The sequence below is a fragment of the Myotis yumanensis genome, unplaced genomic scaffold (assembly GCF_028538775.1).
Source record: "Myotis yumanensis isolate MYYU_CA2020_CCGP unplaced genomic scaffold, mMyoYum1.0.hap1 SCAF_3, whole genome shotgun sequence".
NCBI lineage: Eukaryota > Metazoa > Chordata > Mammalia > Chiroptera > Vespertilionidae > Myotis > Myotis yumanensis.
Genome location: NW_027223754.1, coordinates 24,056,937 through 24,083,188, shown reverse-complemented (window position 1 = coordinate 24,083,188; position 26,252 = coordinate 24,056,937). Strand labels below are relative to the sequence as shown.

Genomic DNA, 26,252 nt, shown 5'->3' with positions numbered 1-26,252 from the left:
CTTATTTATATTTGACAGGAATTAATTTTTACACTTTTAAGGACATGCCATGAGTTATTGGCTATGCCAATATTCAATGCAATAAGAATTATACTCACAGATTCTAGTGATAATGCTAAATACTAGCATTCTTATAATTTTTACATTTTTTTCCAACTTTAGTAATAATATCCCTTATCTTTCACATTAGCAATATGACCTTCAGCAAGTTATTTATCTCTCCATACCTCAGTTTACCTTCCTGAAATTTGAAATAGTAATTATACCCCAAATGAATAAGAAAATATACATAAAGGTAAGAGGATTGAAATGATTCGATACACATAAAGAAACAAAAGCAATGTATGACACATAATAATTGATCACTAAATACAAGTTTCACTTTATTTATTGATTTAACCTGATTTTCATGCAGACTTGATGTTAATATTCTTTATTCCAAATTTAATTTTAATTTAATTTGAATACATATGGGGCAACTTCTCAAATTATCTCCTGGCTTTTATCAAGTTATCAGATAGAATATCCAATATATGATGAATAGTCTAAAAACATAAATTATCACCTAATACCATTGGCATAAAAGGGGGGCAGGGAGTATCAGCTTGTTCATTAACATAAATTGCTCTAATGAAGCCAGCAGGAGTAATAAAATGTTGGACAAACCAGCATTACCTGTCCACAAACTAGTATTTTCATTCTGTGCTCCTTAAACATTGTCACTGAGGCAATAATAAACTAGTCATACTTCTCTAGGTTGTTTTTAGGGGGAAAGAAATGAGAAAATGTTAAGACCCAGACTTAACAGATCATTTTGTAAGTTGGCTCTTTTGTAAGGAAAAAAAAAGAAGCAAAAGACACCATAAAAGAAAACTCTGGTCAGTGGCTGCGATGATGTTTTGAATATAAATTAGCATATAAGACTTACTTCTCTGAAAAAGAGACACAAAGAATATCCCAGAAATAGTCATAGCACAGTTAAAAAAAATCTCTACTATAACTAAAACCATATTTCCTAGGGGAAATGCCTGTTTATGTAAGCATATTTTCTTATAGTCTTGTGTATTCATATGGATAAGAAAAACGGTTAATATTATTTATTAATTGACTAGCAACATTTACATACCACAAACATAATCTTTTTGAAATTTCAAAGGCATGTATGTGCTGAGATGTTCTTATCTCCTCTAGAATACCCATGTGGTTACGATCATTTTGATAAACCATACTCCTATATCTCATCAATAAAAAATTCAAAGACACTCTGAATCACAACCCATATTAAGCAAACTTGCATTCTAGAATAATGTCTAAGTCCATGCAGTATATTTTTCACTTAGAATTACAGTGTTAAATTTAAGAATGATTTATTTAAAATTATTATCTTGTAAAAAGGGAGAGATACATTTCTTCATGTCGATAAATAAGAAATAAAATCTCTCTTTTTGTATCGATTGATCAATCAAGATACACAGAAACATCACTTAATGTATAAAATGACTGATAATTTTCACAAAGGATCACAATACATGAGAGTGAGGTAAAGACACCTTAAATCCCACCCTTTCTAAAATCAATTGAATAATTCAGGATAACAAATAAAAATAGCTTAAAATTTAATTAATACCTTCAGAATGATTGCAGGATTTGACACACAATAGCCTCCTTTTCCCCATAAATAAGAGTTAAGGAGAATCAGAAAGAGGCAATTAGAATATGAGAGATTTAAGAACATACAGGGATTTTGAAATAAAATGAAGGCCATTGATGGATAAGAAGGAGAAGGCAACCACCTCCGATACAATAGCATAGGAGAGAACCTAGCTGACCATCCTCACAGTGCTCTAGAGGAGCTGCAACCCCAGAGTCATATGGAAAAACAGGGAGAGAGCTGAAAGGGTGGGATTGGGAAGAGTGGCTAAAATGTCTATTATTAATGGAAGTCTGTCCACAAAACCACAGAACTAGTTAGCTCTCAATCCTCACTACACACCTATTCCTCTCAATGACAGAATGCAGTCAGCACAATCCTTTTTATCCCAAGGGACAAAATTTAGAAGGGTATATTTTTTTTCTAAAGCTATTGAATTAATGGTGACTACAGAACTCAGGCTTTTCAAGTAATCTGCCATGGAATAGGCTTTATCCAATTAAACTATTGTAAGTTGCATGGACTAAAAGCCAGATTTCAAAATAAAGGCTGTCATGAGACAAACCCAGTCACACAGACAAAGCTGCCAATTTGTTTTCTATCATACAAAATGGTGTGGGAGTAAAAACTCATGGTATTGAGTTTTCTCCCTTCCTTTCTTTCCTCTCTCCCTCCCTTTCCTTTTTCTTTTCTCACTTCTTTTCCTTCTATGGGGATATTGCCCACTTAGGCATGGGCTAATGATTAGATTTTCCCAGGTAGAGAACCTCTGCTAGAGAAATGAGGACTCTGTAAAGTCCATAGTTCTGTTGGGACAAACCAGAGGACTTTCAAATGCATGATTCAATTCCCACAGAAGATTAGCTGAATTTCATTATTATGAAAGACTAGACGCCCGGTATAAGAAATTAGTGCACTCCAGAAGGGGGTGGGGGGAGGTCCCTCAGTCCAGCCTTCGCCCTCTCCCAGTCCGGGAGCCCTTGGGGAATGTCCACCTGATGCTCAGGCCCGTGGCCTAAGCTGTCAGTGGGACGTCCTTAGCGCTGCCACAGAGCCCGGAAAAGCTCTCACCACCACCACTACTGCACTAGTCAGCTGTAAGCCCGGCTTCTAGATGAGCAGCGCTCCATCTGTGGGAGTTCACTGACCACCAGGAGGCAGCTCCTGGATTGAGCATCTGCCTCTGGTGGTCAGTGCGCATCATAGTGACTGGTCATTCTGCTGTTTGGTCAATTTGCATATTAGCCTTTTATTATATAGGACTAGAGGCCTGGTGTACGAAATTCGTGCACTGGGGGGTGGGGGTTCCCTCAGCCCAGCCTGCCCCTATCACAGTCCGGGAGCCCTCAGTGGATGTCCTACTGATGGCCACAGTCTGGCAGCAGAGGCTCGGAGCAGGCGTCCCGTGTGTGTGGTGGGGAGCCTGCCCCCAGCCACACCATGGAGGCTTGGAGCAGGAGCCCCTCTGTGTTGATCTCTCAGGATCCTGGCCTCCACTGCATGTTGTACTCTCCCTTGAGCTATGGCCAGGATGGGGGTGCTGCTTGCAAGCCGGGCTTTCCTGCTCCAGGATCGCCATGGCAATGGGGAGCAGGCCCAACTGGGGGCTGCCAACAGGCCGGGCTTTCCCGCTTCCAGGTCTCCATGGCAACCGGGGAGCAGGTCCAGCTTGGGGCTGCCCGCAGGCCTGGCTTTCCTGCTCCCTGATAAGGCGCAGCTGGGGGCTGCCTACAGGCTGCACTTTTCTACTTACCGATGGCCAGATCACCACAGTGACCCAGGGCCCAGCAGCACTTTCCTGCTGTCCAATAGTCATAGGGTCCCGGCTGGGGGCGGGGCTTAGCAGTGCGGGGCTTAGGCAACACGGGGGTCCCGGCTGGGGGCTCAGGTGGCACATAGGGGTCTCAGCTGGGGGCGGGGCTTATGCCCCACTGCCCAGGGCTGCACATGGGGCCCAGATGGCAGTTCGCGATGTCCCGCCCTGCCTGTAGTATAGGATAGAGGCCTGGTGCACAGGTGGGGGCTGGCTGGTTTGCCCTGAAGGGTGTCCCGGATCAGGGTGGGGGTCCCGCTTGGGTGCCTGGCCAGCCTGGATGATAGGCTGATGGCTGTTTTTAGGCTGCCCACACCACTTTTAGGATGGGGTCCTCACTGGGGTGCCTGGCCATTCTGGACGAGGGGCTAAGGGATGTTTTCAGGCTGGTGGGTGACTCAAGCTCCCAGCCTCTCCTTTTTTTCTTTTCTTTTTTTTTCTTATTCTGGGATTTGTTTACTTTCTATGGCTGTCACTGGAGCTGAGAGCTGGCTTTAGCTCTGAGGCCGGCTCCAGCTTGAGGCCTCGGCTGCTGAAAGCAGATATCTGGGCTTTGTTTAGCTTCTATAATTGAAACTCTGTTGCCATTACTGCAGCTCTAAGCTCTGAGCCTGCTGCTGGCTGAAAGCAGGTTTCTGGATCTTGTTTAGCTTCTATAATTGCAACATTGTTGTATCCAGAACTCAGAGCTGGGTGGCGTTAGGCGGGGAACCTTGGCTTCCTTCATCACTGGAGCAAGCAAGCATCCTGTTCGCTTCAGCTGCCTGGCTGCTGGTCGACATCTTGGTTGGCAGTTAATTTGCATATCCTGCTGATTAGCCAATGGGAAGTGTTCAGGGGTATGGTCAATTTGCATGTTTCTCTTTTATTAGCTAGGATGGTAGAAGATCAGTTAATGGCAATCTTCTGTAGCATTTGTATGTCTAGTTCCCATACTGTTTTATTTACATTATTGTAGCTGTTTTTCCTGGACATCAGATATAAGTTCACTCTCACTTATTTTAAGATCCTCTTTCTTTGTCTTTAACTTTACAAAATTTTATTATGCTGTATCCTACCATGGATTTCACTGGATTGATCCTATATGATGCTCTTTCAGTTTATTTCATCTGTGGGTTTATGCCTTTTGCGAAACTTGTAAATGTTCCAGGCATTATTTCCTCAAATCCTTTTCCAACTTTAAATTCTTTCTCCTACATTTTATGATGGCAATGTCTTGGGTATTATATATTTTCCTATAACTCCCCATGTCCTTGAAGCTCTATTCATTTTTTCATCCTATTTTCACTCTTTTTGTTCAATTTGGGTATTTTTCAGCTTCACTAATTTTTTTCTGTTGTCCCCACTATTCTGCTGCTGAGACCATCATTGAGTTTTTATATACAGGGTGGGGCACAAGTATGTTTACAATTGTGAGGACAGGAAACACAGAGTTCATTTTTGTATTATTATTTATTAACTAGAGGCCCAGTACACATATTCGTGCACCAGTGGGGTCCCTTGGCCTGGCCTGCGGAAACTGGCTGAAACAGGCTCTCTGACATCTCCTGAGGGGTCCTGGATTGCATGAGGGTACAAGCCAGTCCAAGGGACTCCACCTTCACAATTTGGGATGGGGAGGACATAGGAGGTTGGCCAGCAGGAGAGGGAACAGTGGAAGGGCTCCAGGGCATGTCGGACCCATCTTGCTCAGTCCCAATCAGCCAGACCCCAGCAGCAAGCTAGCCTACCAGTGGGAGTGTCTTCTCCCTGGTGGTCAGTGCATGTCATAGCAACTGGTCGACAGGTCAACTGTCTGCCCCCTGGTGGTCAGTGCATGTCATAGCAAGCGGTTGAGTGGCCTTAGCATATCATTAGCATTATTACGCTTTGATTGAACGGGCGACCAGATGACTGGAAACTAAGCATATTAGGCTTTTATTATATGGGATCATTGTATTATTTTCCATACAAACACCTGTAAGCCTATTTTGGCCCCATTCTACATTGATTGTTGTATGTTTCAGCTCCAAATTTTCTAAACAATTCTTCTTTACATCTTCTTAACTCCTTGCTGGAACTCTCTATCATTTCATTAGTTTCCAGCATGTTTTCAAGTGCTCGTTGAAACATGTTAATGATGGTCACTTTAGATTCTTTCAAGGGTATTTCTAACATCAATGTCAACTTAGTGTTAATTAATGTTTTTGGTGTTATATGATGCATGTGAGCGTGTGTGTGTGTGTGTGTGTGTGTACCATTTTATTGCCTTTTTTCTAGTTAAAGAATGATTAAATTAGTATATTTACTCTGACTTATTTATAGTGAACATTTGTTCACTTTGTTTTAAATGAACTTTGAAGACATATTATTTTATAATGTTGTGGACAAAAAGTGTGCCACATACTAAACTTGACAACCTTAAAGAAGGCATACATGGTTGGTTTCATATTCTCAGATACATAAAGTAACTACATAAGAAGATCTGAAACTTAAAATTTCTAACTAAAAGGGGGTCTTGGTATGTATTCATGTCCTAGGGTAGTATCTTCCTTGACAAAGGTCAGTCTTTATCTTAACTGAGCCTGTAGATTGTCCTTTTGCATCTAAAACAGCGGTTCTCAACCTGTGGGTTGAGAACGACCCTTTCACCGGGGTCGCCTAAGACCATCATAAAACACATATATAATTACATATTGTTTTTGTGATTAATCACTATGCTTTAATTATGTTCAATTTGTAACAATGAAATTGGGGGTCACTACAACATGAGGAACTGTATTAAAGGGTAGCGGCATTAGGAAAGTTGAGAACCACTGATCTAAAATAACATACCTCTGGAATATCTGGCACAACTACTGCACCAGAGCTAGAGTCCAGAGAACAACTCACTGCTATCTTGCTCCCCGCATACCATCTCTATGCGCTCTAAATGTTCATTATCAAACACCCTGTACCCACCGGGGTAAAGCAAGTGTGTGTCTATTATTACTACTTTTCATCCAATCTCAGAGATTTCCCAGCTTTTCTGTCTCCAGGCTACCAATGAATTTCAAGCAACCACCCCTATGGTCTTTCCTTTGATTCTGATGCATAAATCCGCAATAAAACTGCTATTCCCCAGAGCATTTTATTCATCCTTTTAGGTTTTGCTTTACAGCAACTGATGTCAATTTGCCTAAATAAACTCTTATAAGATTTTTTTTCTTAGACTAGAAATTCTTTTGTGGACAATGTATTCAGTACCAGTATGTTCCTTTGTGATTACCATTTTTATGTAAAAATGTCTTCTGTCATTCTAAAATGTTTACTCATTGCCTTTTTCTGCTTATTTTTCCTTTCTTAAAATACTGTTTCTCAATAGAAATCATTTTAATCAAAATACAAGGTAACGCTCTAGGCAGTTTGGGTTAGTGGATAGCGCTTTGGCCCTGCAGTTGAAGCATCCTGAGTTCAATTCTGATCAAGAGCATTTACCTTGGTTGCAGGCTCAACCCTTGGCCCTGGTCTGGGCAAGTGGGGAGGCAACCAATGGATGTGCCTCTCTCACCTCCATGTTTATCTCTCTCTGTCTCTCCCCCTGCTTCCACTATCTCTAAAAAATCAATGGAAAAAAAATCAAAGGAAAAATATCCTGGGGTGAGGATTAACAAAAAACAATGTAAGATAATTATGCACTTTTTTCTTCAGTCAACTAGTTTTAGTAGTAATAGTTTCAAAATCACTTATCTACAATGTTTCTTAAAATTTTTAAGAAAAATTAAATAATGCTTATACTCTGTTTTATTTCTGTGTCTTATGAAAGGGCAAAATTTTTAACAAATACATTATGCTTTGGAGAAAGAACTAAGCTAATAAGGAAATAAATGTTTTACTTTTCTTATAACCAAAATAATTCTCATCTTTACTGCAAGACTAAATATTTGTTTGTTCTTGTTATTATTGTTCTTAGTATTCAGATTGCTCCATTCTACCTTTTTAGGGTGTTATTTCTTTTTTTGCCTTTTGTTTAAACAAACTATTGCAGACCAAATTCTAGCTCAGTGATGGTGAACCTTTTTAGCTCGGCGTGTCAGCATTTTGAAAAACCCTAACTTAACTCTGGTGCCATGTCACATATAGAAATTTTTTGATATTTGCAACCATAGTAAAACAAAGACTTATATTTTCAATATTTATTTTATATATTTAAATGCCATTTAACAAAGAAAAATCAACCAAAAAAATGAATTCACATGTCACCTCTGACACGCATGTCATAGGTTTGCCATCACTGTTCTAGCTTCATGTGTGAGAAAACCATTTTAAATATTTATAGCAAAGTTCATAATAAAAAATGATAGGAAATCAAGTGTTCTATTGAACAAAAGAAATTATGATCTTTGAATCTTAAGATACAGGAACTAGTTTGTAAAATTGTAAATAAAATATCTTAATCTCTCTCTCTCTGTCTTTCATAAACATACACTCATGGACATTCATACACACATCATATATAGAATCAAATACAATTTATATTTACCATATTTTCATCACATATAGTGCCATCAGTTACATAGGTATTATCTGGATCTGTGACTTTTGAATCTCTTCTTGTAGCTGCTGACATACATATATGGCCACCAAGGTAAGTATATTGAACATCAAAATTTCTCGTTTTTGTTATACGTGTATGTGTCCATTCACAAACTATCTTTGCACACATGGTGTTACTGGCAATATAAAGCAGAGAAAATTCCCCATATGTCATTTTTGGACACAATTTTTTAGGTAAATAACGATTTTAAAAAATGAGAATAATTCAAAACATTACTCAGAACATAACATCAAAGCTACTCAGAGCATACAACGTATTATTAAGTGTAACATATAAATTCATCCATATGTACTAAATACATCTCTCACTTGAATTAAGAGACTTATTGCAGAAAACACATACACACAAACACATACATGCATTTGGGAGATGGATAAGTTTTAAAATACACACCTAAAACCACAATTCCCTTTATGACAGTTTCCAAAGTCATCTGTCATAAAATTCACTTCTTCTGCACATAGATACGTTCCACCTTTAGCAACTTAAAATAAAAGTTCCAATTACTCATCTTACAAAAATTAAAACTAAAGTATGGTACATTAATACAGAGACATCTAGACAGCACCAATATCCAATCAATGCCATCTACTACAAGTATTTCATGTCACCTACTGGCTCTTCCAGAATGAGAAACACTTCCAAAAAACTACCCACTTGAGAAGAGTAAAAGTGATATCATCTTACAGAAATGACTTAAAAGTTAGTCATTTATTTTCTGATATACAATTCTAGTAATCTAGTCTCTATATACCAATCATATGAAATTTGCCTAATGCTCTATTCTCTTTGTCTTATATTTACTAAGGACATTTTCCTCTTGACATAATTCAAAGGTATTTTGATTTGCAATTTCATTTTCAAACTAGTGACCCAGTACACAAACTTTGTGTACATTAAAAGGGAATTAATTAGAGGAAATATTTTAATATTGATATTTGCCCTTTCTGTAATAATAGAAGTGTCAGAGATGCAAGAAAATTAGTAAAATGTATATGAAAATCTTCCTCCTGTCAGAGTCTGGGGTGTGCCATGGGAACCAGAGTCAAGTCCCTGCCCACCCACATGTGCCTCGAAATCACGCAAAACCCAGACCCCACCGGCCCCACCCAAATTGGGTTAGATCCAGACATGGCCGGCCCTACCCCCATCAAGCCCCGCCAGGCAGGAGGGAGCAGCCTCAGGTGCTGGGGCAGGGGGTACAGCGTGAGGTCCCCCTTCCTGGGCTGGGAAAGGGGGCACTACTTGAGGTCCCCATCAAGGCCCACAGGTCAGGGGGAACAGCCTGAGGTGCCCCATCAAGCCCTGCATGGCAGGGGGCATGGCCTCATGTCCCTTGTCAAGCCCCCCTGCCCCCGCGTTGGCCCCGTGCCATGCAGCCTCAGATCTCTGCTGATTGCTTATCAAAACTCATTATGGGAACTCAGCCTCCACTGTGGGAGCAGCCATATGCATTATGGGATCCCCGCCTTTGCTGTGGGCGCAGCTATCTTGTGTTATGAAATCTCTGCCTCTGCTGTGGGTGTAGCCATTTGTTACACTGTGATGGTCAATTTGCATATTCCCTCTTTATAGATAGGATTTGGATTTAAATAAACAATATATTTTTGTGGATTTTAGGGTGAGTTGCTGACTTCAGAAAATCACAGTTCCAAAATGAACCCCTAAAAAACACACACAGCTATTACATTTTCCAAATAACTCCGCACACTGTCTAGCTGGATCTCGACATACTCCCTTATAGCAAAAGGCGGTTTTATTGTTACATGGTTCTAAATCAATAGCTTTCATGTCTGGCACACAATTCTCAGATGTTCCAGTGCAAAATTCTGTAAAATCACATGGATCAATGCTTCTCCGACATATACGTCCTCTTGGGAATAGCTGTGAGGGAAAAACAAAATTGGGGGGAAGGAATACATTTTATTCAAATGACTTGCAGTGCTTCCCACATGGCAATGAATCAACTCTTACCACACTATTCCAAGCAAGGTATTATTATCTGCTATTATAATTTACATAAACTGTCATTATAGTTAAGAATCATGAGAGGTTAAATGAAATGTCAAAGATCACATACCACTCAGCACAGGAACAGGGGTGGTATAACTCAGAATCCTGACTGATGCTATTGACATTAAGCACAGCCACTGTGCATGTTATCCACTGAGCACGACACCCTTCTTTTGAAATAATTTACTCTATGCTAACCTATTATGAAGTTTAAGTGAACATGAATATAATGGCATCAGATCATGTTCTCACACCCAACACCATATTCAGAGGCAAGTATGTATGCGATGTTCTGAAAGAGGCGAAATGTTAAACACACAAGTCAGCGTCTTTTTTTCCCATCTGGAAATGCTGCATTGCCTTTAAAGTAGTGTTGAGCTCTCTCATTGTTCCTAGTAGCTTCAAATGTGAGAACAATGGTCAATTAAAGGTGGATTCCAGTGACGGAGTAAGGGGCAGGAGGAGGCTGTTACCAAAGCAGAGGTTCTAGGATGAAGTCTTTTCACAAGGCTGTTGCTCAGGTTTCATGATTGAACAGAACTGTTTAAAACAAAGGACCCTGTTGATTTCCTTCTTTTTCACTAATATATATATATATGTATATGTATATATATATATATATATATACATATATATATTATTAAAACAAATATTTTTGTAAAGTATCAACCAAAAATGTAAAAAGATTAAGTGAGAGCATTGTGTTTGTAATTCTGATTTAGATTCTATTACATTTTTAGCTACTTAAATAAAATTATAAATTTACTTAAAAGTTCTAGAGAACTAGATCAGAAAGAACCCAAATGTCCATCAATTTTCACCTCAATTTTTAAAAAGGATCTAGTTAGTGAAAGCATTCATAGTTGTAATGCTGAGGTTATACTAAATACTTACTTCAAGATCAAAAGAAAATATGTTATATCAAGGTTAGTATATTTGTTTTTCAACTTTGGGTTCTTGGGGACAAATTACACTCCTGAAATTCTGTCCTAACTCAGATACATGTCTTACTCATATTCCTAAAATATCGCTGAATGGATATCATTTTCATTTCAAGCAATTTTTCTTTCAGGATGTACTCCATCTCTACCATGAGGGATTATGAATTTTGAATCTGCTCTGACTCAGGATGATAATCAGAAAACTTCTCCCTAGACACAGGGAAAGGATCAGTGGTGGAAATTTAACTTAGCAGGGTCAGTCATGGTTTCTTCTATTACCAAGCAGAGAGGCAGATGTTGGCAAAGAAAGGATCTCTCTGCTCTTCTGAAATATTGTACTGTGGACTAGACATGCCAGGAGATGTAACGAGTTATCTCTGTTACACATGCAGAAACCTTGTTTGAGACCTGTCAACGAAATTGCAAGGATATGCAATAGAATAAGGATTCTATTGTTCCCGTTTGAAAAATTCTCCTGAGCACTAAGTAAGACTCATCTTTTCCTAAGTTTTATAAGTGCTTGTTTGTTTTCCTTTGCTTGGCCATTATCAAGATACAACCTTTTGTGACAGCAGAGAGTATTATGCTAATTGGAATAAGCCAGTCAGAGAAATACAAATACCATATGATTTCACATATTTGTAAGTGAAATCCAATGAACAAATTAAAGAAACAAACAAAATAGGAACAGACTCATAAATACAGACTGACAGTTGTCAGAGGGCAGAGGTGCTGGGCACTGGTTAGAACAGGTGAAGGTATTAAACAGTACAAATTGGTAGCTGCAGAATAGCCACAGAGTTGCAGTTTGCAGCATGGGGAATATAGTTTAAAATGTGGAGAAAACTGGGTGTGGGGCCAGGTGGGCCACAGGGAGTCCACTCTATGAAGTACATGGTTGTCTGACCACTTTGCTCTACATCTGAAACTGGTGATGAATGGAATTAAATTTAAACTCTGGCTGATCTCTCTATATAAAACCTTAATATGCAAATAGAGCGAACAGCAGAACAATTAAACAACTGAACAACAGGTCGCTATAATGTGAGCTGACCACCACAGGTCATACATGAAACATGGCAGATGTCGGCAGCAGGTGGCTGAGCACCGAAAATGGTGGGCGTCTGCCACAGTAGGATGATGGAGCAGGTGAACAGGTGTGACAGACCAAGGAAGGGTGCCGGTTGCTGTCATTGGGGAAGCCTCTTGTGATTACTGAAAATTCTTTGCTCCCGCGTGCCATGGTCCCGCCCAGAGTTCACACCTGCTGCTGGCGCCAGCCCTGCTTGCACCTGCTGCTGACTCTGGAGCCACTGCTCACACCAGCTGCTGGCACCCAGTGCCCAGCCCAATCGCTTGGCTTCATCAGCGGGTGTGAGCAGTGGCCGCTGGCCCCAATAGCCCCTCAGGCTTCTTCACCGCCCCCTGCTCTAAAGGGGTGATTGGTGTCAGTAGTCGCCTCTTGCAACTGCTGCCAGCGCCAGCCCCGTGTGCACCCACTGCCAGTGCAGGAGCCATCAGTTGCACCCACTGCTGGTGCTGGCCCCGCTCACACCGACAGCTATTGCTGGAGCCACAGCTTGCACCCAATGCTGGCACCAGCCCCAATCGTTCCGCGCCATCAGCGGGTGTGAGCAGGGCCAGTGCCATCAGCACATGAGAGCGGGGCTGCCAGCAGACAGGAGACTGGGGGCCATGGCAGGAGGGGCTGGGCTGGGGCGCAGAGGATGGGCTGAGACCTGCCCCTGTGCTGACTGCAGCCTCGTGGCCCACAGTTCCTTTCAAGGTGCATGAATTCCTCCACTGTGCCCCTAGTCCTATATCATAAAGAGGTAATATGAAAATCGACCATCACTCCAACACACAAGATGGCCGCCCCTATGTGGACACCACAAGATGGCCAGCAGGGGTGGGCAGTTGTGAGGGACCAGGCCTGCAGGGCAGGATAGTTAGGGGTGACCAGGCCAGCAAGGGAGGGCAGTTAGGGGAGCAGTTAGGCATCAATCAGGCTAGCAGTGGAGTGGTTAGGAGGTGATCAGGCTGGAAAGCAGGTGAGCATTTGGGAGCCAGCAGTTCTGGATTGCTGTTTATGCTCAGTGGGATCAGGCCTAAACAGGCAGTTGGACATCCCTCTAGGGCAGTGATGGTGAACCTATGACACACATGTCAGAGGTGACACGCGAACTCATTTTTTTGGTTGATTTTTCTTTGTTAAATGGCATTTAAATATATAAAATAAATATCAAAAATATAAGTCTTTGTTTTACTATGGTTGCAAAGATCAAAAAATTTCTATATGTGACACAGCACCAGAGTTAAGTTAGGGTTTTTCAAAATGCTGACATGCCGAGCTCAAAAGGTTCGTCATCACTGCTCTAGGGTTCCCAGATTGGAGAGGATGCAGGCCGGGCTGAGGGACATACACTACCAGCCCCATGCACAAATTCTGTGCACTGGGCCTCTAGTAATAGAATAAAATACTACTAAAGTGCTAAGTGTTGGTTATGGTTTGATTGATTTTCATTATAAAACAAATCCCAGAATATGATAGTATTTTTTTAACCACTATTTAGAAAATAAAAGAACTCTTCAGCTTATTCTTCTAAAAAGTGAAGTCATGTAATGTCAAATGATATTTTAGTCCTTTGATATTTAAATAACAAAAGCTGTATATCTACAAGTTTTCACTTTTGTTGTTCCACTATAACATTAAAATTATACTATATCTAAGGTGTTAAAAAATAGTATTAGAAGCAAGCTTTATTTCAAACTTTTAGTAAGCTTGAATTTAAAGTCCACATATAGTTAGAATGCCCATATCTTTAAAAATTTCACACATAAAGTATATATAAGAAATTCATAATAAACATCATATTGTACAAATTTTTTAAAAAGACACAACTGACCACTACATAACATGTATTATAGAGTACCAATTACATTTTTTTAAATTGCATATAGAATTGTCTGTGTACTGGTTAGAAACAAGTTATTCATTGCTATGTTTCAGCAATACAGTTGGTTAAATTATTGTCTTCCATATCTTTGCACTTTGATTTATTTCTATCTAAATAGAAATGTCATTTATAAAACACTAGAGGCCCAGCGCACAAAATCATGCAGTTAGGGTCCCTAGGCCTAGCCTCCTGTGATCAGGGCCGTCTCTGCCCATTCACCAGTCCCCAGGACATATGCTGCCTCCATCGCTGGGCTGTCAGGCCTTTGGGATCACCAGTTCATCCCTGGCTGCTCAGGGACTCAGGCCTGAGGGAAAGTGTGCGCCAGCGACTTCACTTCCATGCGCGTGTGCCAGCTGCTGATGGAATGCACTGCCCTCTCGGGGCCACTTACGCGGACACCGCCACCACTGCTGCTGCTGCCGCTGCTGCTGGGGCGGCACACGTGCATGGAGGTGAAGTCACCGGTGCAAGCTTTCCTGCAGGCCTGAGCTCCCGAGCAGCCAGGCATGAGCTGGTGATCACATCAGTCTGACAGCCGCCCGGTCCCCCGTCACCCACCCCAATTCCCCCATTCACCATCACTGATTCATCAGAGCCTGCTGGCTGGGGGCAGGGACCAAGAGGTCAGCCATTCAGCCTGCTCACCAGTCCCAGTCGAACTCCGCCGCCGCTCACGGGCCAGGGGTTAGGGACAGAGAGGTGGTCAATGCCACCTGATGGTGCCTAGTTGAGCAGTAGTTTCAGTCATGACACTATGGCCTCTGGCCTTTTATTATAGAGACTAGTGGCCCAGTGCACGAAATTTGTGCACGGGGGTAGGAAGGTATCCCCCAGCCCGGCCTGCACCCTCTCCAATCTGGGACTCCTTGGACATCCCTCTCACAATTTGGGACCACTGGCTCCTAACCGTTCACCTGCCTGCCTGTGTGATGGCCCCTAACTGCTTCTGCCTGCCAGCTTGATCTCCCCCTAACAGCTACCCTGCAGGCCTGATAGAAGCCTAACTGCTCCCCTTCTGGCCTGAACTCCCACAACTGCCCTCCCCTGCTGTGACCTGCCTCCTCCGCTGGGACCTGCCTCCTCCTTGCGAGGCAGCAGAGACACAAGGACTGGCCTCCTCTGCGCCACACAGAGCCGCAGAACTGCTAGGCCTCACCGCGCAGGGTGGCCCCCGGGCCACGCCTCCTCTGTGTGTATGGCCATCTTGTGGCAGCCATCTTGTGGTGGCCATATTGTGGCGATGTCGCACAGGAAGGCCACCTAAGCTTTTATTAGTATAGATTAGATAAAATTGTTAAATTTTGAAAATGAATTGGTGTAAATTAGCCTACTTGAAAGTAGAAAAGAGAAGAAAAAAGGAAGACTTTTACCCTTAGGGCCAATAAAGAAAGAGAGCAGTCTTGCCGAAACCGGTTTGGCTCAGTGGATAGAGCGTCAGCCTGCGGACTGAAAGGTCCTGGGTTCGATTCCGGTCAAGGGCATGTGCCTGGGTTGCGGGCACATCCCCAGTGGGGGTGTGCAGGAGGCAGCTGGTCAATGTTTCTCTCTCATCGATGTTTCTAACTCTCTATCTCTCTCCCTTCCTCTCTGTTAAAAAAATCAATAAAATATGTATAAAAAAAATAAAAAAAGAAAGAGAGCAGTCTTAAGTGAGAGCAAAAGCAAAGTTCTATTCTAACACATATAAAATTAATGAAAACCAACAAAGTACATTTAGCTCTTGCCCTGAAGCTTTTAGCAACTTGTACTGTGGATTTTCACTCAACCAAATGTAGTGATTATCTCCATTTTCAAGAGCTTGGGATGTAGGTAAATGGCAATGGACTGTTTAGAAAAGCTGTATTGCACTGGTTTGGAGACAAAGGTCAAGATGAGAGCTCTAATGAAGGGAAAAGGAACAAGATTTACTGCTAAGAAGTAGAAGCCCTACACTGGCCTCTACATTCATGTGCCTTAAGTACAACTGACCATTGATTCTAATTAGTAACCCACAGAGTAAAAATGAACACATATAGAACAAAGCAGAATAATGTTGTGAGAGATTTCATTGAAACAGAAAATATCTCTCTTTAATCCACTTTTATATCTGTCATAGACTCCTGAAAGGGACACTAAATGAGGTGCTATAATGATGCAAACCACAGAAGACAATTCCTAACCAATCCCCTCTCAGATGTGGCTACAGAGAAAAACATGAATGGAAAACTTCCCAAGAGAAATCAATTCAATCCTCCACTTCTAGGCTAGGAGTCCTTGACCAAGGCAAACTTCACTACTTTATATGCTACATATTCCACATGGATTCCTTTTTCTAGTATTTTCAAAATCAGACTTTTAAAAGTACTGTCTTTTATTGGAGCATTGCATGTCAACTCTGTGTTAGCTGGCTCATTTATAATTTTGTCGTAAGTTGTTTCATGATGAAGAGCTTCACTCAGGCAGCACCGCGAGGAATTCATAGCACCCAAATAATCTGGAATTGGTATTGAGCGCAATAACTAGATGGATCTTGAGTAGAAAATGAAACAATACAGTGAGTAGTGGAGCTAAATAGTAGGGAGAAAAAGACCTAAAGACATCATCTAAATTCTAAAGCCAACAGTGTGTGAATAGGGTACATAAAGTAGCATATTTGAAAGATGTGTACAAACAAGTTTTTAAAAAAATAAGCAGAAAGAAAGCACAAGAACACAACAATTTCATGAGGTAAAACGGTTATATTTAGAAAGCTTACCAGACAAGTTTTATTGTCACAGCATGGTCCATTGCCACATTCTGCAAATGGAGTGAATGTACAAGTTTCAGTATTACAGCATTTTTTAAAATCACATTCCTAAAAGCAAATACAATCAAATTAAATAATTAGAATTTGCCATCAAATAGATAATTTTATTTGTCAAAATAAACTGTTTGTCTCTAAGTTAAATACAATTACAGTATAATTTTACTTCTGTATTTACTAGTATTTATAGCACTGCTTCATTTGAAATTATGATATTTTCAATATCATAGAAATAGAAAACAATGGTAATAAATTATGCATAATTACATGCTCAAGAAATTGAACTTTTACTTATTTTATGCAATTAATTTCAATCCCCTTTGGTTTTGTAAACATATACATACCAATGAATTTCTACATTTATATTTTTTTATCAAATACACTAGAGGCCTAGTGCACAAAAATGTGTTCACTCAGGGGGTGTCCCTCAGCCTGGCCTGTGCCCTCTTGCAGTCTGGGACCCCACAGGGGATGACCACCTGCTGGCTTAGGCCTGCTCCCCGGGGGATTGGGCCTAAGCTGGCAGTCAGACATCCCTCTGGCAGCCCGGGAACCCTCGGGGGATGTCCACTTGCCAGTGGGGAGCAGGCCGAAGCTGAAGTCAGGCATCCTTAGCACTGCTGAGGAGGCGGGAGAGGCTCCCACCACCACCGCTGTACTGGCAGCCATCAGCCTGGCTTGTGGCTGAGCAGAGCTCCCCCTGTGGGAGCACACTGACCACCAGAGGACAGCTCCTGCATTGAGCGTCTGCCCCCTGGTGGTCAGTGTGTGTCATAGTGACCAGTCATTCCCAGTCATTCTGCTATTACGGTCAGTTTACATATTACCCTTTTATTATATAGGATAGAGGCCTTGTGCATGGGTGGGAGCCACCTGGTTTGCCCTGAAGGGTGTCCCGGATCAGGGTGGGGGTCCCGCTGGGATGCCTAACCAGCCTGGGTAAGGGGCTGAGGGCCGTTTTCAGACTGGCCACACCCCCTTCAGGGTGGGGGTCCCGCTGGGATGCCTGACCAGCCTGGGTAAGGGGCTGAGGGCCGTTTTCAGACTGGCCACACCCCCTTCAGGGTGGAGGTCCCGCTGGGGTGCCTGGCCAGCCTGGGTGAGGGGCTAAGAACTGTTTTTGGGCTGGCCATACCCCCTTCAAGGAGGGGGGTCCTGCTGGGGTGCCTGGACAGCCTGGGTGAGGGGCTGATGGCTGTTTGCAGGCTGGCCTCAGCCTCTTCAGGGTGGCGGTCCCCACTTGGATGCCTGGCCAGCCTGGGTGAGGGGCTGATGTTTGTTTTCAGGCTGGTCATACCCCCTTCAGGGTGGAGGTCCCCACTGGGGTGCCTGGCCAGCCTAGGTGAGGGGCTGATGGCTGTTTGCAGGCTAGTCACGGCCCCCAGACACCCAACCTCCCAGTGGAGGCTGGCTGGAAGCAGGTATCTGGGGTTTATTTATCTTCTATACTTGAAACTTTGTTGCCTTCAGCAGAGGCCAGAGCCGGCCAGGGCAGGCAGGAAGCTTGGCTTCCTCCATTCCCGGGACAACCAAGCCTCCTGCTTGCTCCAACTCTGTGGCTGCCGGCCGCCATCTTGGTTGGGTTAATTTGCATATAGTCTCTCTGATTGGCTGGTGGGCATGGCTTGGGGCATAGCAAAGGTATGGTCAATTTGCATGTTTCTCTTTTATTATATTTCCATATCAAGTCTTCTCAAGAAATAATTTTAGAAATGTATAACAAGTTATGATTGTGACAAAATATGTGACAAAATAGAGGTTTTTAAATTATAATATTTTGGTATTATAAGAACTGTTTCAAAGAAAATTGTTGTCATTATTTGCTTAGCTCTAAATGGAAGAAAATTTTACCTATGGATCTGGACAATATAATACTAAATGAAATAAAACAATGAGAGAAAGACAAATACCATATAATTTCACTCCTATGTGAAAGTAAATAAACAAGCCGAGCTACTAAGCAAAATAGAAACACATTCATAGGTAGAGAGCAGGCATTCACCTCTTGTAATGGGGTTGTTGGGGTGTTCAGGGAGGTTGGTTGGGAGTTGAGGGATTAAGCAAAATAGAAAAAAAAATAGAGAAAGATAGAGAAGGCAGTAATAAGAGGGTAGTTATGTCAGTAAAGGCCTATCTCAAGAAACAAGTGAAATCCCAAATAAACAACTTAGCATTCCAGCTAGAAAAAGGTCCCTGTCTAGGTTGCTCAGATGGTTCCAGTGTTTTCCAGATACAATAAGGTTGCAGGTGTGACCCCTAGTGGCAGCACATACAAGAATCAACCAATAAATGCATTCATAAGTGGAACAACAAATCAGTGTTCAAATATACCCATTCTGTTTACAGTCCCCTTTATGAAACAATGCAAATCAATTGGGTGGGAAACCGCCCCAAAAGTTCCATATAAACCAAATGGCCTCTTACAGAGATAAACCACAAATAGGAGACTCTCCATCTGAAAAAAACAAAGAAACAAACAAAAACCAGAAGTAGCCCACTTACTGATTACCTAAATGACAAGATCACTAGGACCCCTCCCTACAAAGCTCATCTCATGCCAAGAAAACTTAGTTTACTGGAGAAACAGCATACAAATGGTCCTCCTACAATATTGATGATAAACTGCTGACACTTCAAAGCAGTGAATACTGATGAAAATGTGTAAAAGATATGAAAAGACGATTCAAGCATAAGAAAACCAAAATAATTAAGATATCCTCAATTCAAAGTTTTATATGCATATATACCTCTTGACATAGCACATTCACCTATTGGTATACACCATTAAGAAATGCAGGCACATGTACAGCAGCAGGGATGTGTAAGAACAGTCATAACTGCATGAATCTTAGTAGCCAAAGAGTGAAATAAATTTAAGTTTTCATGGACATAGAAAAGATAAGTTATAATATTCATAAAATTAATACTAAGAACAATGAAAACAATTGGATTATACCTACCTTAAGGAAACTGATAAACATGACAAGTACAATATTGGGTGAAAGACCAATTTATTAAATGATGTAAACCATATGATTGTAAGTTGTATAAAGGCAGTAAACAGTCAACCAAACCAAGTTGCATAAAGATGCAAAAAATAGGATGTAAAACTATAATGAGCAGCAAAGTACTGAAACAATTACCATCAAATACTATATGATGGTTTGTGGGAAGAGGCATGTTTTTGAGAGAAGACACACAAAGAACTTTGGCATCGGTAAAATTTGTTTTGGCCTAAGTGCAAATTATTCGGGTGCTTATAATTCATTACACTCTACATCCATATTTCATGTATATACCTCGTGTGTTATATATCACAAGGAAATAATGAGAATGACAAATATTTATTGCTAAACAATCATAGGTAGAGTACTGCCTTTCAAGAGTACTATTGTCCTAAAATATAGTTTAAGGAAATAATTTTAGAAGGAATCTTTGACATATAAAAAACTAAAGGAATGGTAGGTAAAATAAAGTAACTATGTTTTAATAAAGTCTTCAAATACTTTTTACTATAAAGTGTGAGGTGACAGAAATGAAATATTAACATACTTTGTATATAAACTAGCTGAGTCATAAACACTGTTATTTTGGAGAAGGTAGCCCAGATATTGTTAAACATTAAATAAGCATGGCAAAAATGAAAACATAACAGAAATAATAATCACAATAATGTCTAAGGTGATAATCTTATAAATCAAATACAGATTAAATGATAAAATGGGAACAATGTAGATATTGAAGGTAATAGTATAGAAAAACTAAATGATAATAGAGAAATATCGGGGACGTGCTAAATGAAAGGAAGCTGGTGTGTGCATACTGATAGAGACAGACAGAGAGATAGACAGAGATAGTAATGGAGATAGAGGTAGATATGTCTGACTTTAAAACAGAAAGCAGCATTAGAGATAAGATGACTCACTATTTGGTGGTACAAAGTTAATATCTTGGAAGGTATAACTATTGTAAGTTTACACCACATAAAACAGCTTTAAAATATAAAGAATGAATTGAGTAAATTCTAGTGAGGAGGAGGCAAATACAACTGTATCATTGGAGGTATCAATATAATTTCTCAAGCGCTGAGAGGTCAAAAAATCAAAATTAATAAAAATACAGAGATTTTGAGTCATTCACTTACAATTGTAATCAAGTTATATAGAATTTTTCCCTAATAATTAGAAAGCCTTCATATTTCCTAGAAAATCTATATCATTCACAACATCACAATGAATAAGTATATGAAGACAGTCACAATAAAATTCACTGATTAATTAATTATCTTACCAAGCACAACTGAAAAAAATAATAGCAAAAAATAAATATAACAATAGTGAAGCATTATGATTTATTCAATTATGTTCAACCAAGTTAAAATAAATGAAGTTCCGCAGATGCAAGGACGGAAATTAAGAGATGAGGGGGTAAACAACACACATTGTATAACTTTGGGAACCAGTACTCACTTGGGAAGAATTCAGGAGATGATTTAGGTGACTATATTGTTGAGGGTGCTAGTTTTTAGGATACAGAAAGGTGAGTGTTGCTATTAATGGTTGCACAATGAAGAAAATCGTATTGAATCCATGCTACACTTACCTGTACTTACTCTATACTTAAATTCTTCAAATGTTTCAAATGCAAGGTGAGTCCGTTCTCACATGCCCAATATCTCCATGTCTTAGATAGTTGATGAAATGGTGCAGCATTTGACAAAAAGCCCTTCCCTTTTGTATCACAATCTTATGAGCAGTAAAACAAGTCTTTAGCTACTCATTAATGATTGACACTAACCTCTGGAGGGCCACAATCACATTGCTCATCCTTTTCCACAATTCCGTTGCCACATTCTGATGCTCTTCCTTGGACAACCACTTTTGAAATGGTTTGATTTTGAAGACATTCAAATTCAGGCTGTGAAACTACACGCTTAAATTCATTCATGCTGCAACTGCTAAACAGCTTTACACCACGGGAATGTCTAAAATTAAATTATAGTCTTCAGATAAATGGAGCAAAATCACTATCAAACTAACAATCTTCAATATAGCACTACATACTAATTCTGTACAATTTAAGACAGAGAAAAACAAGGAGGGGAGAGTGCTTTGATTTTTAATACAAGTCATAGAAAATGTAAGCAACAAGTTCATTTATATTATAATTTAATACAATAGAATTCTAGTAAGTAGAGGAAGTTAAAGTGACATGAGTTAGGGATATATTAAAACACAACAGTGCTTGACACACAAAAGTTCCATTTAAGTGGATGAGTCAAAGATTTCTGAGCTCCCAGGTCAGTGAGATTTTTAGAGGTCCCACTGTGTTAATTTATTTTAATTCTGTATTGATTAAGACAGTGGTCAGAAAACTGCGGCTCGCAAGCCACATGTGGCTCTTTGGCCCCTTGAGTGTGGCTCTTCCACAAAATACCGACTTCTGTGCATGGGCCACGAAGTTTCAATCTCACTGTACGTGCACGCCCGCACGTGGTATTTTGTTGAAGAGCCACACTCAAAGGGCCAAAGAGTCGCATGTGGCTCCCGAGCCTCAGTTTGCCAACCACTGGATTAAGGTATTACATATGTGTCCTTATCCCCCCATTGCCACCCCCTGCTCTTGCTCTCACCCTCTTAGTGTCTGTGTCCATTGGTTAGGCTTATATGCATGCATACTATCCTTTGGTTGATCTCTCCCCCTTCCCCCAACCCCCTCCCTTCCCTCTGAGGTTTGAGGGTCTGATCCATGCTTCTCTGTCTCTAGATCTGTTTTTATTCATCAGTTTATGTTGTTCATTATATTCCACAAATGAGTGGCATCATCGTGTTCATTTTATTTCCTCCTGCACAGCTACTTACTTCATGCGGGTCTTATTTTGTTAGTGAATTGAACCCACCTGCTGGTATCTTTGATGTGTTCCAGTTTGGGAAACGTAGATTATGCTTTTGGTTTTTTGTTTGTTTTCCTACTTTTACTCTTTATTTTGTCAGAAACTTGGGGGGACTAAATTACCCTCTGACTTCCATCTTCTCCATTTTCTTAAAACATAGTCCTCCCTAGGTATGGAGCCATCTTCTCTAATTCTAATATTGTCTTCCTTTCTATGACAATCCTGCAAAGATACATCTTAGAGCACCTCTTCCACTAGTTTCAACTTCTTTCTAAATGAACTGTCCATGGTTTTAATTCCCATCAAAATGCAGATGGCTCACAGATTCTAGATCCCTTGTCCTCAGAGATCCTAACTGTGCACTTAACTAATAAATGACTCAGGGCCCCTGATATAGCATTTAAAACTGCCTCAAGATTTCCCAATTTCTCCTTTCCTAAAGCATTTGCCTTTTTCACTAAACATTTGCCTTTTAATTAAGTTGTGGTACCCAAAAATCTACAAATAATTCTTGCCGTCTCCACTTCTCTCAATCTTAATAAATTGATGTAATTATGATAATCATCTCCCCAATATTATTATAATGATTTCCCTCTGTGTATTATTTATTCATTTTTAAGATAATTTTTATTAGCCATACTGTATAAATCCATTTAAAATGTGGTTTGCTACATTGCTCATAAAATCCCACCCCTCGCATCATGATTACACAATCAGGCTTTTTCCTGCATACGCCATGTTAGTTGCTCCTGGACTTCTTCCCCTGACTGATTGTTCTTTAGCCTCCTTGCAGTTTACTTTATTTTCCTTACGCCTTCTATATATGTCCTTATAGTCCAAGCCATGTCTCTTGTTTTGCATTGTCGTCCCCTTCACCCCTCAATCTCCTCTTAATAGTCCGTTGAGTTTCTCAAGCTTGTTGCCATCCAAGTACCACTCGCCTGCCCTCCCTCAATGGTATTCAATAAGTTCTCTAGATGAATAGGTTCATTCCTTCTGTTCAGGTCCCCACAGAATATTTCCTAGGCCACATTACTACTATTAGAAAATTTCCTCTCCCTATTTATTACCTATTCACTTTTTCTGGGCACCTATCATTAGATGTTTATATTTTGTTAATTCTATGGCCATTTTTTTCTTTCCTGTCCCTAATGCACTAATCTAATGTAATAAAAGGGAAACATGCAAATTGACCACACCTCTGCTACACCCCAACCCATGCCCACCAGCCAATCAGAGTGACTATATGCAAATTAACCCAACCAAGATGGCCGCAAGAAGCCCGGAGCTGGAGCAAGCAGGAGGCTTGGTTGCCCCAGCAATGGAGGAAGCCAAGTTTCCTGCCTGCCCTGGCTGGCTGTGGCCTCCGCTAAAGGCAACAGTTTCAATTATAGAAGATAAATAAATCCCAGATACCCACTTCCAGCCAGCCTCCACTGGGAACTTGGGTGGCTGGGGGCCATGGTCAGCCTGCAAACAGCCATCAACCAACCCCTCACCCAGGATGGCCACACCCTCATGGGGTTAGGGTCCCCACAGGGGGGGGCTTGACCAGCCTGCAAACAGCCATCAGCCCCTCACCCAGGCTGTCCAGGCACCCCAGCAGGACCCCCCATCCTGAAGGGGTTGTGGCCAGCCTGCAAACAGCCCTCATCCCCTCACCAAGGCTGGCCAGGCACCCCAGGGGGACCCCCACCCTGAAGGGGCTGTGGATAGCCTGCAAACAGCCATCAGCCCTTCCCCCAGGCTGGCCAGACACCCCAGGGGGGACCCCAACCCTGAAGGGGCTGTGGCCAACTGCACACAGCCATCAGCCCCTCATTCAGGCTGGCCAGTCACTCCAGGGGGGACCCCTACCCTAAAGGGGCTGTGGACAGCCTGCAAACAGCCATAAGCCCCTCACCCAGGCTGGCCAGGAACCCCAGCGGGGACGCTCACCCTGAAGGGGCTGTGGCCAGCCTGCAAACAGCCATCAGCCACTTACCCAGGCTGGCCAGGCACCCCAGCAGGACCCTCCTCCCTGAAGGGGTATGGCCAGCCTGAAAACAGCCCTTATCCCCTCACCCTGGCTGGCCAGGCACCCCAGTGGGACTACACCCTGATCCGGGACACCCTTCAGGGCAAACCAGCTGGCCCCCACCCATGCACCAGGCCTCTATCCTATATAATAAAAGGGTAATATGCAAATTGATCCTAACAGCAGAATGACCTGGAATGACTGGTCACTAAGACACACACTGACCACCACGGGGCAGACGTTCAATGCAGGAGCTGCCCCCTGGTGGTCAGTGTGCTCCCAAAGGGGGAGCTCTGCTCAGCCACAAACCAGGCTGATGGCTGCCAGTACAACAGTGGTGGTGGGAGCCTCTCCCGCCTCCACAGCAGCGCTAAGGATGTCCAACTGCAGCTTAGGCCTGCTCCCCACTGGCAAGTGGACATCCCCTGAGGGCTCCCGGGCTGCCAGAGGGATGTCTGACTGCCAGCTTAGGCCCAATCCCCCAGGGAGCAGGCCTAAGCCAGCAGGTGATCATCCCCCAAGGGGTCCCAGACTGTGAGAGGATACAGTCCGGGCTGAGGAGCACCCCCCCCCCCCCCCCGCACTGAGTGCATAAATTTTTGTACACTGGGCCTCTAGTATTATATATTTAGGACTTACTTACCTTGTTAACCATTGATAAGGCAAGCACACAACCTTGCAACACAGTCAGTGCCCATTACATTTTCAAAATGAATAAATAAATTTCACTTCAAGACTATAGCAAGCCCCAGAAAGTCACTAACAACAAATAGTTTCTCTGTGGACTGTCACATTGAATATGGAAATATTAAGCACATTTCCTACAATATTGAATCTTGTTTGTATTTAATAATCTTTAAATAACAACACATCTATTTAATAAAAATCTTCTTACCCATAAGTTATATTGCAAGCAATTATACATCAAAGACTACTACAAACATTCCACCAAAAACTACATAGAGTTTATAGAAACAACAACTTACATTGCTTGAGGATTCATTATGCATGCAGCTCCTGGACAGTAACAATTATAGATGTCATCATATCTTAATCCCAGATTAACTCCAAGCAGCTGTGCCATAACAACTGAAAATGCCTCTAAAGATATCCTCTTTGGATACTAAGTACAAAAAAAAGTATTGCTTAAGTTATTTCTCCATCCTTTTGATCATTTCAATTAATAATTTGTGGGCATACTGCCTAAATGCAAATATAAATTTAAGAATATAGCATGAAAAATATTGGTAAATTGTGGTGTGTTTCATATTTTTAAGAAATGATATTTTTAGTCCAAATGACATTGACAAGAAACAGATAAAATTAATATTCTTTTTGTGGGTTTATTGGGTTGCTGCTTGAATCCAAATAATTTTTTTGAGAATAAACATTGTTTTAGCCACTGTATTATTTTTCCAGTGAATACTTGGAGAAATACAGAATTTTTTAAAAGTTAAATTGGCAATCAATTTTTTCTTTATCAATAGTTTTAGGAAAGAAGGTTTGTTGCTTTATCATTTTTTCATCATAGATTTGCTTGTTAGCCATACATGGAATATTCCACACAATAAGAACAAAATACACCACATTCTCTTCAAGAGTACAA

The 26,252-nt window shown here is 41.3% G+C and overlaps 1 protein-coding gene across 1 annotated transcript in view; it reads right to left on the bottom strand.

The window, feature by feature from the left end:
• The window catches only part of LOC139004886 (A disintegrin and metallopeptidase domain 3-like), a 94,627-nt gene that overhangs the window by 12,043 nt on the left and 56,332 nt on the right, over positions 1-26,252 (bottom strand). Inside the window, exons 11-16 of the mRNA XM_070407390.1 lie at positions 25,633-25,769; positions 21,534-21,720; positions 16,689-16,787; positions 9,729-9,924; positions 8,434-8,524; positions 7,966-8,155 (exon numbers count right to left, since the gene is read on the bottom strand). Of these exons, the coding sequence (XP_070263491.1) occupies positions 7,966-8,155; positions 8,434-8,524; positions 9,729-9,924; positions 16,689-16,787; positions 21,534-21,720; positions 25,633-25,769 (900 nt within the window). The remainder of the gene's footprint in view (positions 1-7,965; positions 8,156-8,433; positions 8,525-9,728; positions 9,925-16,688; positions 16,788-21,533; positions 21,721-25,632; positions 25,770-26,252) is intronic.